We start from the raw sequence: 20,202 nt of genomic DNA on the forward strand, positions 1-20,202 counted from the left end.
AAGTGTTTCAGTTAACAAAAAGGTATGGTTAGGAAAAACGAATTTTTTAGAATTGCAGAAGCAATGGGCTCCATGGAGATGCAAGAAGAGGACTAACTAGCTATCTGGCTATTTGTAAGTTTCCCAGTATTATAGAAACAATGTAACCCCTGAAACTACTGGTGCAGTCTTCATGGCTGACTGACTACAGTGGCACTGGCTGGTTAGAAACACAGAGCAAACCAAAAGTCAGCTAGAACAAAATGAAGTCAGATTTGCCATTTTAAAAGCACCTTTTCTACCCACAGTCTTATCTGTTCTTATTTTTACTTATCAGTGGAAGCAGCTTCTGCTTTGGAATATTTTGTGAATTTATAACTCAAAGCATCATTTTTGGATAATAGAAAATATTTTATTCTTTCAGAAGTAAATAATATGTTGTTGCAGCTCTAAAAACAGCAGAATGTCAAAATGTTTTTGAACATTCTTAAAAATGCATTCTAAAGCAATTCTAAATAAAGACTCTGAATATTTGAATTTATATGGGCCAACATTTTCCTTGACTATCACTACAGTCAGAAATGCCAGCCAGGGAACTCAGAATGCTGGTCTTTTCACAAATCCTAAATATTTTCCCCAATCTTATCCATGTTAATCATGAGAATGAGAAGCATAAAGATGTAAATGCTGATTATCACAATATAAATGAGGTAGTTTTAATAAAACTTGTTTTATTGACATTACAAATAGGAAACAAGATTATATGGAATTTTATGCATTCTGCATAATAAATTCTTCAATCTTCAAGAAGGATTATTGAGAAAATACATGATAATACTCAAAGCACTTAAAAGTGTCTCTTTCCAAAGATGGAATTCATGGTAGGAAAGAGAAAGAGACAGAAATACAGAGAGGAAAGTTGCAGAGACAGACACGCAAAGAGCATTAGATTCAAATTTAACATACCAAAATTTACTAGAGTCTGTATCAAGGGAAAGGGAAAAAAAGAAGCACATCGTATTTGGCTTTTAAAGCAACAAACAGAGCTAGGCATGGTGTTAGCACATCTTGATTCCAGATTTTGGGAAGCAGGAGCAGGCTTGTGACTTCCTAAGACCTGCCTGGTCTACATAGGACTCCCAGGAAAGCCGGGGCTACATAGTAAGACCTGTACTCAAAAAAAAAAATTTGCTTAGATTGGATTGGGATGTCTCGTCCACTTCCCCGTCCATGTCTGTGCTGAGATTTCTGTTGGGTTTGAGCTTATATAGGTCGTATATATGCTGTCTCCATTGCTATAAGTACATATGAATAACTGACCAGCTGTCTAAAAGAATTTTTTTAGGTCATTCATCACCCTGGATTTTACAGTCTTTCTGCCTCCTCTTCCACATTGATCACTGAGGCTTGGGAGGCAGAGATTTGAAGTAGGTGTCCTATTCAGGGATAAGCACTTTGCAGACTCTTGCTCTCTCTACATAGACCAATTGTGGGTTTCTGTGTTAATCACCATCTGCTGCATAAGAAAACTTCTCTGCTGAGAGTTGCAAAATGTATTTATACTATGTGTAGAGATTGTATTTTGGGCAATTGATGGGTGGTGGAAGGGGGCGAGACAATGTTATAGACATCGGACTCCTGGTGGATCAGTGGATGGATCCACATGGAAGGGCAATTAGGTACACAATTTAAACTCTATAGGTTGTGTGTGTGTGTGTGTGTGTGTGTGTGTGTGTGTGTACATTAAATTGGGTAGGGTCATGGGGGGAGATGTGGATGGGGAAGAGATGTAAATACCATCAGACTATATAGTATAAAAATCAGAAATTTAATTAAAAATAAGAAAATAAGAACAAATATAAACAAAAACAGTAAAGGAACTTCATTTCAGCAGAGAAACAGGAGTTCAATGAGTAAGCTTTGTGTCTAGTTAGGTATTTATAATCTATTGGAAAGCTGTCACCTACCCTATTTTTCACCTCAACAAAGTTCATTTACATAATATATTTTCTTCTCTGTTATCTTTGCTTCATGTGAGTTCACTTGATTAGAAGGTTGAAGCTATCTGTTCTACCACACAGTTGCTCATTAGCATTGTTTTAATTGTATCTGTTATTGTATCTGAATCACTTTTAAGTATGCCATAGAAGAAAAACCAACAGCCAATAAACATTTTTAAATTGTTCAGCATCCATAGCCATCTGGGAAATGAAAAATTAAACCTACTTTGGGATTCCATTTAAAGATGACAACAAATGCTTGTGAGGATGTATAGAAACAGTGACCCTTAATTATTCACTGCTGGCGGGTGTGCAAACCAGTATAGACATTATGGGAATCACTAAAGGGTTTCTTTAAACCAGTTAAAAATAGACCCACCACATGAATCATCTATAACCCCTCCTGAACATATACCCATTATATTCTTTATCTTATCACAGAAGTGATTGCATATTCATGTTTATTGCTGCATAATTCATAATAACAAATAGAATCAGCCCACATGCTCATCAACTGAAAACAATAAAAATGAAAACATGGTATAGACACATAATGGGATTTTTTTCAGCTTTAAAGGAAAATGAAATTATTAAACTTGTAAGAAAATGAGTGGCTCTTCAAAGAATTATATTAAGTCAGATAACTAAGACTCAAAAAGACAAATATTGTATGTGTTCTCTAATATGTGACTCCTAGGTTTTAAAGTCTGTGTATGTATATATGTGGGTGTGAGTATGTGTATGGGTTAAAAAACTAGAAAAGAGACTATGAGAGCAGAAGAGAGGTGCTTAGAAAGGACCAAGTGAAATGGGACACTTGTGATAGGAAAGCAAAAGGGAGGGCACACTGGAGGAGGAAGGTAAAGAGTCAAAGTGGAATGGGGGAAAGGGAGAGAACCAAGAAAATAAAATTTGTTTGAAAATGCCATAACAAAGCAAAATAGTTTACTTGCTAATTTAAAAATATATGTTAAAAGGCAGGGGCTGTGACCCATTTCTGTAATTCCAGCACTGAGAAGGCTAAAGCAGGAAAATCACCACTTGGAGAGCAGCCTGTGCTGTGTAGTGAGTTCACAGCCATTGCTACCTTTCTCAGAAGCTAAAGAAGCAAGAACGATGTTAAACACCCCACAACTGGACAGGACCGTCAAAGAATTATCTTTCCCATAACACTAATACTATTGAGATTAAGATATCCTTTCTTCAATCATAAATTTTTGATTAATTATTGTATTCCATTTAAAAAATTAAAAACTATTTGTTATTATGTAATTATGTAATATATTTTTTCTGAGTTAAGGTGTGTGACTAGATCAGTTTTCAAATATTTGCCTTTTTTCTTTGGGAACTGAAATCTCTTTCAGTTTTTGTTTTTATTTTATTGTTCATTGAATTTTTGTGTATTTCATAGATAAAATTCTTCCCTTTTGAAACTCTCTATTAGCCCCCTCCACACACACCCCCCCACACACACACACACTGGAGTTTATACATTCTGTCATTTGTATTAGGGCCCATTATGTAAAGTTAGTGTCCTGAAATATCCCTCAGTGCAAGTTCATCCACCAGGGTTTAGTCAGCTTATTTGGAGTCTCTCTCTTCAAAAAGATCTGCTCTTCCTCACCCATCAATAATCAGCTGCCAATAATTCTTGGACTAAGACTGGGGTTTGCTGTTCATTTCCATAGTTCTGTGCATGGTTTTTGTTTGCATAAGTTTGCATGGGTCTTGTGCATGCTGACACCATTGCTGTAGGTTTGTATGAGAAGGGTCCCAGGCACCTGATTAGGACTTTTTCCATATAGTTATGCACCTCTTCTCTGACTCTTAAAATCTTCCCCCTCCATCTCTTGCACAATGGTCCCTGAGCCCTGGGTGGGTGGACCTCAATATAGGAGACCTGTGAAGGACCCACATTCTGCTCTTATTCTTTGTGTTTGGGCTCTTCGTGGCCTTTAGTGTCCTGACCCTCTGTTGCATGAGGGAGCTTCATTGATGAGAATTGAAAGAAGCATTAATGTTCTCTTCATCCCTTGCTCTATACTCCATGAGCCTTAGGTGTAGAGATTGCATCCTGAATGTACCACTTAGGCTTGGGTAATTCACAGAGTAATCTGTGTGTGACATAATCTCTTTCTGTTGAAAAAGAATCTACTTTGATGAGTGGTGACTGGGGTACTTGTCTGTAAATTTAAGTATATGTATTTTGCACATAGTAAGAAATTACATTTATTTAGGAATATGAGAGCCTTGGGGTTTTCTTTAAGATCTATGACCTCTCCACCTATGTGTATTTGGCTAGGTTTACAGTACCAGACATGAGTTTCCTTGTGTTGAGTGGGCTTTAAGTCCAATTAGGTAGCTATTTATTACCCCCAAGATAAAAGTGCCACTACTGCAACAGTGCTGTTTTCTGTGCTGGTCACTGATGTGGATTTTAGGCCTGAAGCTAGGGTTGGACCATCGACTTCTTCCTTACCAGCTTGTGCAGTGCTCTCCAAAGCTGTGAGTGCTTCAAGGGAGGTGACTTCCCAGTAATTTCCAGCTCCATTGTTCTAAACCCTGTGTCCAAAAATGTTCTGTCTTTGGTAGTAGGATCTTACCTTCAAGTTCTGGGAGGAAATCAAGGACTATGGCAATAACGTGTAATTTGGGGAGTCTCTTGGACTAACCTGACCAACATTCAAAGAAAGGTTTCTCCTATCTGCCACTGTTTTTTTTATGTAGTCTTCAGCTATACTCATAGACTCATGTAGATATTGTATGTGTAATTTTTCAGTAGCTTTTTTGACTAATATGATTCGCTCTGGTTTTTTTATACTAGCTAGGCACTATTTATGTCTCTTCTTTCTCTCCCTGTCTTATTTTCCCGTCCTTCCCTTCACGTTTAAGGTGTCCCCATTTTCCCCATTTCTCCCTTGGTAATTTTTGTATGCTACGGACACAATTCTTTTGAGCTCCTTCATTTGTGGATACTAGCGCCAACTCCTTATAAGTGAGTGCATATCCTGATGTAAGTGTAGGAACCAGGAAAGTGGAAGGAAACCAGGCAGGTAAAGGGAAAGAAGAAACATGAGAGAGAAAAATAGAAGACAGGTATTACTAAGGAAGAAATGTGTACAAACAGGGGTAGCTAAGGAGGGGGCAGGGCGGACTATAGAAAGAACTGTGGGAATAGATGGGAAGAAGGGAACTGAAATCTTTATGTTCCTCAAACTTTTAGAACTCATACAGGCTTGATAGCATCCCTGAAATTGGATAAAAAAATAAGTAAGCTTATTTGACCAGATGTCTCTGCACAGCATCTCTCACACTGGCATTGTGTTAGGATACATATAGTGGTGTATGACCTGATGGATATGGAACACCAGGTACATAGAGTTATAAGCCCAACTATTGAAAAAGTAGTTGTGGACTAGTAATGAATTCCAAAGCCTGCTAGAAATGATGCCTCTCTGTAAGTTCTCAAAAACCATGTACCTATCTATGCAAGGCACAATTAACTTCCACATAAGTCAAAAGTACAATTCCCTCAGTGGAACAGGCAATGTGAAAGACTGAGATAGTATTTCCCACTTTTCACAGAAGGTCATCTTAAGGTACTGATTAGGGGAACAAAACAAACTGTTGACTGTTTAAATCTTTTACTAAATGAAACACATTTAAAGATATTGAAACTATTTGAAATAATTTATTAATCCTTGAAAATTAAGGATAATTTAATAATGTATAGAACTGCACATTGAATATAGAAAAATTATATCATTGATGTTGATTTTTCCAATAAATTATACTTATTTCAAATAAATCTAAACTGTACAATTTTATTCAATTGAATCACATAAAGTATGTATTTGTAAAATTTATATTTATCATAAAATACACACAATTTCACCAAGTGATTTTTATACATTAATTTTTCATTTACAAATTCATCCTACACTCCAAAATTGGGAGTAGATGTTATTTGTTTACTACTTAAACTGCAAATAATACTTCATTTTCTACATAATATTGGAAATAAAGATCAAGTATCTTTCTGCATCCCTAATTTATGTATTTTTCTTATTTTTGTGTTTAAATAATGTTTGATTTATGTAATAATTCTAGTGTTCCATTCAAATTTCATGATTGTAATATATAAATATTAATTTTGCTAATTTCCAAAAATTAAAGAAAATATGCCTATGATGATATTTCCAGACAGTCTATTGACCTCTTAGTAGAATGGCAGTCAGACACTGAAGATGTTATTTTAACATTTAAAATAAAACTTATCATTATTCATGTTTTAAAATTAGATGAAAGGTTTATATACACTTGCTGTCTTGGATTGAAACATCTGTATGTTCTATGAACAACAGGTGTTCAATAAATGTTTTGGGTGACTATCAGTGTGGTTCCTAATGACTACATAATGAAGTAATTATTCATATGTCATGTTAAAAGTGTTTCATGAGATCATATGCTGGTATTTTCAGCAGATGCGCACTATTACAAACACCAATAAAATAAATAAATTTTGCACTAAAATATTTTAATCCTAGTGAAATTTACTGATTTAGAACTTTTCCCAATTCTGCTATAGCAGGGAGCACAGTTACAAATGCACACGCACAGAACAATAAAGCCGTATCAAAAGTGTTCAAGTAAAAGATGACAGTGAGATGAATGATTAATTTTTGAAATCGTGGCATCTGCTCTGTGAATAATCCAAGGAATGCACTCTAATTCCCATGCATCAATTATTTATTCAAAAGAGAGACTTTCTAAAATGAGACATATGGAAGCAAACAAAATGTACAATATTATCAAACGAGAGTTTTAAGCTTCATCTACTATTTATACTCTGCCTCTTTAAAAGATGATTTGAAGCATGACTAATGCAGATGTAGGCTGAAGTCTTCTCTAGTAATATTTTCACTGTTTAAAAACATTTTTTAAAAATTGTATTCCTTCTTACTCAAGTAAAATTCCATACGGTAAATGTCCAATTGATGTGGCACAAATGTATTTGCATATATATCATATACAAATATATGCAACAAAATTTCTTTTAATAATTTAAATCTCTAGTTTAATGCTATTAATTACATTCCTGTCCAGTGTTACACACATCATCTTTCCTCATAAAGACTTATCATTATCAGAAAAGAAATTCAGTCACACTATATAATGAAAGTTCATCTATATTTTAGCATGTATCAGAGCTTCACTATTATGACTGAGTCATATACTACAGAATATACATACACGCCATTTTATATAGTCACACATCTGTTGATGGACAGTTTGGTTGCTCCCACCTTTAGCTGTTAAAACTATCTTGTATGCTCAGATAACTAAAAGATCCTTTACATTATTTGCTTTCATGCAACATCTGTTTTCTTCATGGCTTTGTGAAATGTGTATGATTTATGTGTGTAGTGTGTATGTGCACACACTCATGCACACAGGTAAGGGCAAGAAGAGGACACCAGGTATTCTGTTCTATCATTATCTTGTTCCCTTGAGAAAGGGTTTGTTACTGAAGCTAGAGCCAGGCTGGTCCCCAGAAAGCCTCAGTAATTCTACAAACTCTACCTTGCCTTCAGTGGCACTAGGAGTACAGGGACACATGTGACCAAAAATCACTTCTAGCATGGATTCTGAGCATTTGAATTCAAATCCTCATGCTTTCACAACAAGTGTTTTTACCTGCTGTGCTGTCTCCCTAGCCCTCACGTAACATCAACTTTTAATCTTACTGTAGAGTAATCACATAATGAAAGCTCTTTCAGGATGACAAATATTGATACAAAAACATTAGTCAATATTGGACCTTTAAATTCTTTAGTTGGTTTTCTCTTTTTTATACACATTTTAAACTGATATGCCATGAAAATTAGCAACTACAGAGAAGACCACAGTTAAATATTAAATTTACTTAAGTGTTTTATCTTAAAAATTGCTTAGTAACGATTTTTGTTTTCTATACTGATTTAGTAACTTATTCAAAGGGATCTCTTTAACATGCACTTGGAGAGAATTATTTTCACTTATCCCAAATTTGAAGTCTGAATGGTGACCATGTATTATAGAAAATTTGTTCAAATACCATAAAGGGAATAACATAGAAACAAATTGAATTTAAATTTTTCTGTATTACCTACTTGCTTTTGCACAAATTATTTTAATACTCTTCCAGAAAATTTCTATTTTGAGGAAATAAAAAAATCTTAAATTTCTCCATATTTCATCTATTAATTTGCTAATCAAAAATAATACACTCTGTATGTTTATTTTAAATATGCTAGATGTGTTTTGGTTGAAAGGAACTCTAATTGTTTAATCACTAAAATGTTGAATTTTCACATTTTCAGATGAATTCAAATTCTTTATGAAAAGACTACCCATGAATTATTTCCTCAACACATCAACCATAATGCATTTGTGGACAATGGATTCTAATTTTCAGCGCCGCTATGAACAACTGGAGAACAGCATGAAGCAGCTTTTCCTGAAGGCTCAGAAAATTGTACACAAGCTCTTTAGCCTTAGCAAGCGGTGCCATAAACAACCCCTCATCAGTCTGCCGAGGCAGAGGTAAGACGTGGGACAGAATGGGCAGCCGAGGATTCTGTTTAGACAGCTGCATTCTACCTATTTTGTGAGTTCAGGGGTGCTGTACAGAGAGCATGGGGTTCTTTTTCTTGTGAGGGACAACTAAAAAACAGCATATTCTCTTAAATTTCAAAACAGTTCATTGCCTTTATTTTCCAAAGGGATAATATTGTGGAGAACACATGTACTGACATTTTCTTTTGTTCACTCCTTACATTACTGTAATAAAAAAATTGTTCTTACTTTCTATGGTAGTCAACTAATAAGCATGTTGCAATAAACAAAATAACTTGAAGAGTCTCATGGTTAAAGTGCCAGCATATGAAGCAAAGAACAGCACAAATTTCTTCATATATCATTTCCAAATAAGAAAATTCAGGATGTATTTTTCATTGCAAGTATTTAGAAATTTGCACATCTCAGTCTATATTAATCTCTCATAATAATTTCATATATTTCTAAAGTTTAATATGAAAATGAAAGGTTTAGAATATTTGCATCTGAATGTATTTTAGAAAGCAGATTTCTGATTTAAAATACTGAGGATTTAGTGTAATAAAAATGGAGATAGCTATCTGAAGTCTTGTGAGAAATACATTGAAGAAGTCAGGCATGGTGGCATATGCCTTAGGCCAGGTGGGGCTACAGGGAGACCCTGTCTCAAGAAAAAAAAAAAAAAAAGAAAGAAAAAAAGAAAAAGAAAAACATACAAAAAAAAAAAAGGTTATAGGAAAATATATGCTAGAATTACAAAAACGCACATTTTACCAGCCTTTTAACTTGATGTATAAATCATTAAAAGGAGAAATTTATAATTATAAATGTTTTTCACTATAAAAAATACCATGAAGATTAATCCTCTGTTAATGATTCCATCAAAAATGACATTTCCCATTGGATTTTATTATGCTTCAAATTTGAAGACACAGCCCCACAATCTAAATTAAAAGTATTTTCTGCTTTCCCAAAACATACATTAACTACTAATGACTATGTGGTTGCTATCTTTCTGTAGGCTACATATTCCTTCAAATTTGTAGATGGCACTATTTGTCGTGATAGATTTGACCATTCTGAGATTTTTGTATAAATGGGACCATGCAGTATGGAATGCTTGTGACTGGTGTCTTTGTTTATCATAGTGCTCAGCACTGACACAATGACATGTGAACACCAAATTTTCTATCCATTCCCCATATGATGGACATTCTATATTTCTACTTTAAAATATGACTGATGCCTCTATGAATTTTCATGTACACTTTTTATGTGCATAAGTGTTTTCAATTCTCTCGAGTACATAGTGTAGTGGTTTCAATTCTCTGGAGTACATAGTGTAGTGGTTTGCTGAGTCACAGGTGACTCTAATTTTATCATTCCTTAGGAGCTGCCAGAATTATTTATGCATGTGCCAACACCATTTTATATTTGCACTTCTCACAAATGACTTTGCCACGTACTTCTATACCCACGTGTTTTCTATTGCTTGATTACAGCAGGTAATTATTTGTATGTTTAATGTGTTATTAACCAAAATGGTTAATATCTTTTCTTGCGTGTTCATTTTCCACTGTATATTTTTGTACTCTAATCCTTCATACACTTCAATATTTTTTACTAATGAGTTGTCAAAGTATTTTATATATTATAATGTCCTTTCTTTTCAAACTGTATATGTAATATGTTTGTATTTCACTTTTTGTCTCTTTTTCTCTTTATCTTGTCTTTATTTCCTTGTTCCATTATTTCTTTCTGTTATGCTTTTTTAATATGCTAACTTATGATTTTTATTTTTTAATTGAATTTTTGAGAATTTCATACAATATATTTTCATTGTATTACATTTCCTTCCCGATCTGTACCACCTCACTACCTCTATCAAAGTTCATGTGATCTGTTATATATTAAGATATACAGATATTTGTAGATAGATGATAGCTAGATAGATGATAGGTAGGTAGGTAGATAGATAGATAGATGATAGGTAGGTAGATAGATTGATAGATGATAGGTAGGTAGATAGATAGATAGATAGATAGATAGATAGATAGATAGATGATAGAGAGATAGAGAGAGAGATGATAGATAGTTGAATCTGTGTCCTCAAATGCCCAATGTGGATCCATCCATGCGAGTCTGGGTAACTTACCAAGAGTCACACCCTGAAAATATATTAACTCTCCCCTTCCTAGAAGCTGTTTGTTGCCAAAAGGTAGGGTTAGGGTTTCTTACCCACCTCACCACTTTTATGCTGAGATTTTGTCCTACTTGAGATATTGTACATATTGTCAGCACTGCTGTGAGTTCATGAGCTACTTCCCAGCTGTCTGAATAACTTGGTTTCCGTACTGTCATCCACTAACTCTGGCTCTTGCAATCTTCCCACCACCTCTTCTGCAATGGTTCCTGAGCCTTGGGAGGAAGAAGTCTAACAGAAGCATCCAATTCAGGTATAATCACTCTGCAGAGTCATATTCTCTGCTTGTTGGCCAGTTGTAGGTTTCTGTGTTAATCATCATCCGCTGCATAAGGAAGCTTCTCTGCTGAGCACTGAGAGATGCATTAATCTATGAATATAACAATAAGCCATTAGAAGTCTCTTAAGTATTATATTTATTTAGGAGAATAATAGTAGTAGGCTCTTGTCTATGGCCTGTCTAACCACATGTTCCTTTTTGCCCTAAAGTACTGATATAAATTTTGTTATTTTATATGTTATGCAGGTTGTCTTATTCCTTCCACACACAGGATTTTTAGTATGTATTTCTGCATACCACTTGTGCATGTAACATAATAAGGAATTGTGGCTAGGTAAATATGCTATTTGATTATAATGAATTTTATCCTTTATTTATATGAATTAAAAGCTGTTTTAAAATCACCTATATTGAATATTTTATCTGAAGCAGGAAATGTAAAAAAGCAAAATGCATTAGGAAGGAAAAAGCTAAGTTTGCTAACAACCATGTTGATGTTAGGGTTCTGTTTACACATACTCACATATTCAGGCATCTTTATTTGAAGTATAGTGAAGATTGAGCAAGTGGGATGGCATCGGTGCATTCAAATAAACAGAATCCAAATATGATGGAATTGTCTATGTAGTCATGTATGTAAATATGTGCAAGAGATGACTACAAAAACAAAAACTGTATTAATCTTTAGAAATCTAAAATATAGAAATCACATCAAATTTTAATCAAAGAAAAGTATAAGTTGAAAATAGAAATATGCTCTGTGAGTGTATGTTTTTTTTATTTTTTTATTTTTTGGTCTTTTTTGAGCCAGGGTCTCCCTGTAACCCCAGCTGTCCTGTAACTCACTATGTAGACCAGGCTGACCTTGAACTCACAGAGATCCACACCATGCCTGGCGAGTGCATGATTTGTAAAGAAACTGTGGGAAAAAAACTGATGCAAACTGAATGTGTAAAAAAGTCAGTAGGCAGGACAGACAGATAAATCATTATTTTTGGAAACTTAGAAAGTTCACTCCAGATTTTCCTTGGATTACTTCTTAAAGTAGCATAATTATGTTGCTCAACTCATAGTCAGAAAGTGATATAGATTTCAGGCCTATTGAAAAATTGTTTTGAACTCAGACTTTTTAGCAGCAGCAGCAGCAGCAGCTTCCATTTAATACTAAAAGGAAGTTTTGCTTATATTTTTCTTTATTTTTCTATTTTAAAATAAACTAATGTAAAATATCAATAGGAAAAAATATGAATTTTGTTGAATTAGTAGTGTACTAAAAGGAGGCCAAACATATGAGGAATGTTTTAAGAAGTGTTTGAAAGAAAAACTGGTTAGGCTTCTAATGTTTGCTAAAATATAACATTTATTTGGGTTCATAATATATTGAATATTTTAATTAATTTATTATTAAAGTTAAGTTATTTTTATATTCTGAACACATCTTATTTTAAAGAAAAATGTCTTCTGTCATTCTCTGTTCATTCCATTTGTGGACCTTTTCTCAGCCTTCATCTGGAATCTTCCCATCCTAAGGATAGACTTTAGATATTTTTATTCTAAAATATTGTGCCATAAGTGAACTGAAGCTTGAGGAGTGCATATTTAGTAATGAGATGGTTTATTCACACTGTTCATAGTGTTTGGTGTGTTGAAGCTTTCCTTTATAATATACAGTGAAGTTCTTCCATTCAGATAATGAACATCTTTCAGACTAGTCAAAACACTTTTGCCCTGAGGAATTCAGGAAACATGAATATATTCTTTTTTACTTAAGTAGACTTACAGTCTGTGAAAAATTTGTCCACTTGAGGAAGTCAACTTTGCTATTCAAATTTTCAGTTTACTAATAAAATTAATTGATTAATATTAACGGACTATAGCCATTACAAAAAATACACACCCATTCTTTGTTTCACTCAACCGCATGAATTATGCTTTCATGTGTATTTTAATATCCATAAAAATATCATATAATGTCTTTACTTTTATATTTTTGTATATGTGCAAACTCGTGAATTTGTATGTGTGTGCTTTCAGTTGAGTCTGTGAATAGAGGTAGAAGCTAGTGTGGGGGTCTTCCTAGGTGGCTTTCTATCTTTATTTTTGAAATAGGGTCTTGTCTTCCTGATGAGTGAACTCTCAGAATATGCCTGCTTCATCTGACATCCCTCTACTCCTAAGCACCCTCCATCTCCCTTCCCTGGCTCCCACTCCAGAGCTGGGTTTATAGGTGGGCACTGCTGGACCTGGATTTTAGGTTAGGTGCTCAGGGTCAGACCTCAGATTCTGAAGACTAACCTTTTGCATGAGAAACTTATAAAAAATGTCTTTGTAATACACAAGTATTGAAATCTGAACTTTATTTTTTTTAGTTAAAAGATGTTGTTTTTCTTTTGCATGATTAAATAAGTTTCTCTATTCCCTGGGCTCATATCTGAACTCTAATGGCCAGTTTAAGAATTGTCACAGAAAGATGATATGGTACTCTAAGCCTACCATATTTGTCACTTGGTTTTTAGTAGAAAGAGGCAGCTGCTATCAGCTGTAATACAATATTTTTGTCTTAAAACCATATTCTAGATTTTAGAACATTTTATAACTCATAATTTTAAATTATCAAGATATTTTATGTTAAAGCTGTTAAGTCTTCCTTCATTCTCCATTTAAATGGAAACTTTATATATCTATATTGCTTGAGCTCTGAATCTGGAGTTCTAAGTAATCCAGAATATTTACACACAATTACACTACATAGTTGTTTGTGTTTATTTTTCTATTTTAATATTATAATATAAAATAACAACAGGAAAACATGTACGCCAGTGTATTAGCAGAGTATAGAGTGTCAACAAGAGTACTGGGTAACTGTGGGAAATATTTTAAGAGATGTTTGAAAGAAAACATGCATATGTTTCTAACAACTATGATAATATATGTAAATAATATATTCATATATGTTTTACTGTATATTTTATTGAATTTTTCTGAATTCCATACAATACATCTTGATAAAATTGAGGTGCCCTCTTCCATCTGCACTCCCTTAATCTCCCAACAGATTTCATGCAGTCTGACATATATGTTAAGCCCTACCAGTCAAGCTTTTGTACCAGATGTTCCTCAGTGACATTCATCCACTGGGGTCCAGTCAGCCTATACATAGTCTCTCCCTTAAAGAAGATTGACTATCATTCCTTTAGCAGTAATCAGTTGCCAATAGTTCCTGGGCTAAGGATGGGGTCTGCTGTCCATCTCCCTAGGGGTTTTGTCTGACTGAGTCTGCATGGGCCTTGTGCATGCTGTCAGCTTTGCTGCAAGCTCCTAAAGGCCTGGAAGGCTGTTTTCTTATCTTCATGCACCAACCCTGGCACTGACAATCTTTCTGCCCCCTCATCTGCAATGAGTGGGTGAGATTTAACATAGAGGAGTCTATGCAGGGACACTGCCATAGTCTCTTACTCACTATACCAGGGCAGTTGTGTGCTTCTGTGTGCACTGCACTTTGTTGCTTGAGAAATCTTCTCTGGTGAGGGTTTAGAGATGCATATTCTCTCTACCCCTGTTTCACTTGGTTCTATGAGCCTTAGGTGTAGAAGCTCCACTGTATATGTGTCACTCAGAGCTGGACATGTGTGACAAATTATGGCACTCCGTAATAATCTCCATCTGTTGCAAAAGGAAGCATTATTGATGAATGGTGAATGTTATATTTGTCCATAAATATAGGAATCCATATTTAGAATTCAGTAAGAAATAATGATTTTCTAGGGATATGACAGAGATAGGCTTTCCTCTAGGATCTACTACTTCTTCAACCACGTGCATTTGACTATATTTACAGTGCCATACATGAGCTTCCCCCCATTGAGAGAGCTTTAAGCCCTTTTAGGTAGCTGTTGATTATCTCCAAGTTAGTGCCACCATTGCACTTCTATTTAGTTTATTGTGCTGGTCAATGATGTGGTTATTAGACTTTAAAGCTATGGTTGGACCATGAACTGATTTTTCTCCCTCAGCAGCTTGAATATAGTCTCTAGAACTATAAGGAACTGTCCTAGCCTGGGAACTATTAGAGACTGATTACAGCTGGGTGAGGGAGAGTAGACTTTCCTTAAGATATCTAGATAGGCTGAATAGACTCCAGTGGATTAACTTACACCAAAAAACATCTGGGTAAAATATTTGACCTGATGGGACTTAACATGTATGGCAGAATACATGAGGCCCAGTTATGGGAGGTATCAGGGCATGAATGGAAGAGAGGTCTAAATTTGATTAAGAACTTTCATATGAAATGTACAAAAACACAATAATTTTTTTAAAGATTAAAAAAAGAACTGGGTATCTACTCTTTATAAAAATAGTTTATTTCTTTATTTTTCATTTTTGTGTATCAGTGTAGTGCCTACATGTATGTAAGTGCACATGTGCCAGACAATGCCTGTGGAGGTCAGAAGAGGACATCAGATCCCTCAAAACTGGAATTATAGATAGTTGTTAGCAGCCACGTGGGTGCTGGGAACCGAACCTGGGTCATCTGCAAGAGTAGCCAGTACTATTAACCACCGAGTCATCTCTCCAGGCCCCTGTCTCTGTTCTTGATCTGATTAACAAATAGGAAGTATTTTGGTATAGGAACATTTTGATACTCTCAGAAATTATTAAGCAACACAGTGATAATTTTGAATTCTATATTTAAATAGGTGTATATATAGATAACAATTATATTCTTATAACTGTATATATTGCATTATAGTCAAAATTAAAGTTGATCAATAATCAAACGTATTTTCTAAAATAAACGAAAAGAGCAATAGTAAGCTCATTTTACCACATGTTCTATTTAAATATGAATGAACTTTTATACATTTCATTAATGATAGCTGAAACCTCATAGCTGCTTATGTATGTAACCACTCTAATCTATAATTTTAGACTTCTAAAGATTTTTTGCAAAGGGAGCATTAAAATAGTCTTTCCAAATAACTGGGAATGTTATGTTTTGATTCAACACTGCCATTCAACTGATAGCATTATACTATGAAATCCAGATGGTATTAATAATTTTATATCAATTACACTAAATTATTTGATTCATCGTGTACTTTGAATTGATATTTCTTTTTGCCCACACAAATAAAACTATGCAAAAGTCATTTAGAAATATTGATTCACTTAGTTATAAAAGTCTCTAAAAGTAATGTTCATTATGCTATAACAAAAGATCTAGTTTTTTACTGTTATCATTGGACTTACAAGAAAAGTCTGTCTTTCATGAAGTTACCAATTTCATAGTGGAATATACACATTTTACAAAGTTCTATTTTTTACTTGAAAACTGGATTTTTTTTATTGTTGGCATTAAATATGACACTTGGTTTCTTGATGTGACAGTTTAGTTTACTTCAGTTTTAATAACAGATGTCAATGTTCATGTTTTAATAATCATAGTTTTTCTTTTAAACTATATCAAATAAAATGATTTGCCATTAAAAGTTATTATGTCAGCTTGTAACAACAGTTGCATAATGTTTTTCCTTAAAACCATTTATTCTGAGGTGTACAGCACAGGTGTTCTACTCTTGCACTGTAGCTTAGTATACTCAGTTATACTATAAGTACTAAAATATAGTAACTTTTAAAACTTTTAAAACTTTTAAAACTTTTAAAAAACATCATCAAGAATGTTGTTAAATAGTGAAACTTTTCTTGTTCAAATATACCACAATAAAAGTGCACACCTATAAAAGAAGTTCGGCATGATTTCCATGAGTTGTAAATAAGTCTCTAGCAAGAGATTATCAACAATTGCTCTAGTGACAAGCAATATAACTGCCAATATAGTGCCAAAGAAAATTAATTTCTAGACAGTCCTCTGAAAATTGTTTGAAGAGGTGTATTCCTGATTGGATTTTGCCCTTCCTCTGACTTCACCATCTGTACCTATGGCTATGTGGATCACTCTTTGAGATTGCTGACCTTATTTTATCTTTCTATAAGGACTTAGTAAACCCAGATATCTTTCCATTACTAATAAAATCACTACAGTTCTGTGTAGGCACATGGTTGCTGTATTGGACACAGTGCAGTCTCTCAACTCTGGCCAAACATAAGTGAATGGAAGAAATGCATGAAGCTTTTAAATAAGAGTCATCTCTCTCCTCTCTTCTTCCTAGTTAAAATACACACATCATTTTTATGGCTAAAAATTATGACAGGAAGTTACCTGCTAAGAAGGATACAATAAAATTTTTCTGAAGCTAGCATATTGATTTGTTTATGTTTATACTGTTATATAGAGGGGGATGAATAAAAATTCTTCTGGGCTAAATAAGTATTGTTTGGCTTATGTTACTACATCCAAATTTGCATTTAAACAATAAAGGGACATTATTTGAAGGACCTGTAAATCCTTTAATATCACAGAGCCTATGTTTTAATTAAAAGTGACATTTACACAGTAATACAAGGACTTATGCTGAAAGCAGTTTATATGAAACTATATAAAGATGTTAGAAAATTAATTTTTCATACAAATAATGTTATAGATGATTATCTTGATTGTTAGTTTACCCACTCCATGAAGATTCATAGTGGTACTCTGCTAAGTAGTCAGGTAGTAAATTTAAAGAAGTTAATGTTTAGGTATGAAACATCCAGTGCATGGAAGGTTAGTAAATGATTACTTTTTATTTAAAACACACTTCATTGTTTTATATGGGTATTTTCTCAAATTATTTATTTTAATATTTTATTTATTCAACTTTTGTAATAAATATAATGGCCTAGGTTCTAAAAAAAACGCTTGAATACTTGTGCAGAATGCTTCAGTAGAATGGACTCAAATTCAAAAAGACACTTTGTCTTGCAAAGCAGAACAAAGGGGGAAAGAAGTGGTTATAGTCTATCCTTGGTACAAAACAACCTCTAAATATATTTCAAAGTAGACAAGCATTTCACATGATCCTTCATTGCCTGCAATTCTTGGTGGAGACTACACTCAGCAATAACAACTCTAAGATATATTTAGCTCTTTACTATAATATGCCCACTTTGACTTCTCTGTGATTTTTTCATGATCTTTTACCTAACTCAAGCAATGTTATTATCTAAAAATAAGTCTTAGCTAATTAATAGGTATACCCAACAGTTTTTCTGTTTTCAAAATAGTTTGTCAAATAAATAATTAGAGACATTTTAGTCAAAGCATATACTAAAATAAAGTGAAAGTCTGTAAGATTACAGTGTTGGGTCTTCTCATCTTTTTATTGTCAATTAAAGATCAGGTAGAGCAACTAAATTTGTTGTCATATTTTTTAGCGTGAATATAGCCTACTTACAACCTAAATTACATACAGAAAAGATGCTCAGAATTATTAAATACTACGTGTTTTTAGGCAGCTGCTGTTTATGATACAACACAGTCAACGGCTTTATAACTCTGCTTAGTTCTGTGGTCTAATATGTGTGTGTGTTATAGATACATTTAGCAGTACAATATAACTAGTCATCACCATGTCAGGTATAAGTAAAAAGTTTGCCAATGTTGTCTTAATTGTCTTCCTTTAAACATATTGTCCTTGTGATCTCAGGAGAAAAGCAGGAGCGAAAGGAAATGGTCCTGAAATTAATGCAGATTCCAAACAAAAGAGTTTTGTTCTCTTTTATAATATGGTTAGCTGTACTAACATCACCTTAGTTTCTCCTACTACATCAGCTTCACACTAGGAGAATCTTCTAAAGGAGATGAAATGCATCATTCCCAAATACTTTTCCTAACAGCTGAACAGTAGCTGCCTGAAATAATCGATTTGAGAACAAGAACACAGACAAGTCTTTGGTAGTGCCCTAGCATTTACCCCATCTTACTTAAAATTCACAATCATGGTAATGTTGAAAAATAAAGTCTATAATGCCCATCATCAAGAAGCTCCCTTTTCTAGCATATTTGGGGCAAGACTAGTTTAAATAACCAGAATTAGCACCTGATAGTGATCACATGAAACTCAAAACGGGTATTTGAGAAATGCTCACCTCATCTTCAGTAATGGGATGAAAATCCTGCATTGTATTTCATGAAATATTTTGAAATGAACTAGGTTTTTTAAATTACTAAAAAAAATACATTTTTAAAGGCTATGCTTGTTTGGAGACCCATAAGTATTTAAAACTGTTCTTGAGAACCTACAATACATGCATCTCAAACTGTACGATACATGCATGCGAAACTGCATGGTGATTTTTAGAATTAGAAAATAAATGGTAATATTCCTTGGAATAAGAAATATACAGAATAAAAATGCTTCCAAAACATAATTAACTTCCAAAGTATACATTTACAGTGTCACAGCCTAGCACTTACAATATTAAATTTTTAGTATATCTTCACTTGTAAAGCAGTTACACAAAGTACCCGTGAATATCTGATAATTCCAATGAGATGAAAAGGATGTTTATAAAGACCTTTGGTTGGTTGTTTTCATAATGCTGGATATGAATCCTTGACATTTTTAATTCCCTTATCAGACATGCATGATTAGTCCCCCTCATCATTATACAGCCAATATGTTCCTGCACCTCTAATGTTTATTATTAAAATATATTTTGTTTTTTTTTTAATTTGTTAAATCCATTTAGATACATCACGGAATCTCTAGTTTTAATGGGGTGCATTCAGTCTATAAAATACAATATATACAATAAAGAAACACAATAAATATAAATTAATCCTTTGCTAATACTGTGGTATAACTAAAAATTGAGTAGAATATAAAAATCTGATTTCTGACTTCTTAGAAAATATATTAGTACATTCTCTCTTGTCATATTTGCGCAATGTCCTCATAATAGCTTTCATGCAAAGTGTGCTGACAATTTCAACCTGCCTAAGTAAAGCTGGCACTAGGTAAATATATTATTTGTCCTAAACTCTTCCTCACTTTAAATGATACCTTTAATAGGAAATAGTCTGATTTGTACTTGAAATTAAACAACAAGTAAAATTTTCAAATAATGACTTTTTCAGATCGAAGTAGCTCAATTCATGGGGGAAATATTATTTGAGTGCTTTTATGCTTTAACCACTGCTCATTTTAGTAACAGCATTTAGACACAATATATCTAATTTTCATAGGATATTTTATAAT

At 33.7% G+C, this 20,202-nt stretch overlaps 1 protein-coding gene across 5 annotated transcripts in view; it reads left to right on the forward strand.

Moving 5' to 3' along the window:
- Brinp3 (BMP/retinoic acid inducible neural specific 3) overlaps positions 1-20,202 on the forward strand; it is a 474,563-nt gene that overhangs the window by 380,665 nt on the left and 73,696 nt on the right. For all 5 annotated transcript variants that reach the window (XM_008824258.2, XM_008824257.1, XM_008824259.3 and 2 more), the window contains one exon: positions 8,342-8,564. In XM_008824258.2, the coding sequence (XP_008822480.1) occupies positions 8,342-8,564 (223 nt within the window). The remainder of the gene's footprint in view (positions 1-8,341; positions 8,565-20,202) is intronic.

Source organism: Nannospalax galili, unplaced genomic scaffold (genome assembly GCF_000622305.1).
Source record: "Nannospalax galili isolate Female #2095 unplaced genomic scaffold, S.galili_v1.0 scaffold227, whole genome shotgun sequence".
NCBI classification, from domain to species: Eukaryota; Metazoa; Chordata; class Mammalia; order Rodentia; family Spalacidae; genus Nannospalax; species Nannospalax galili.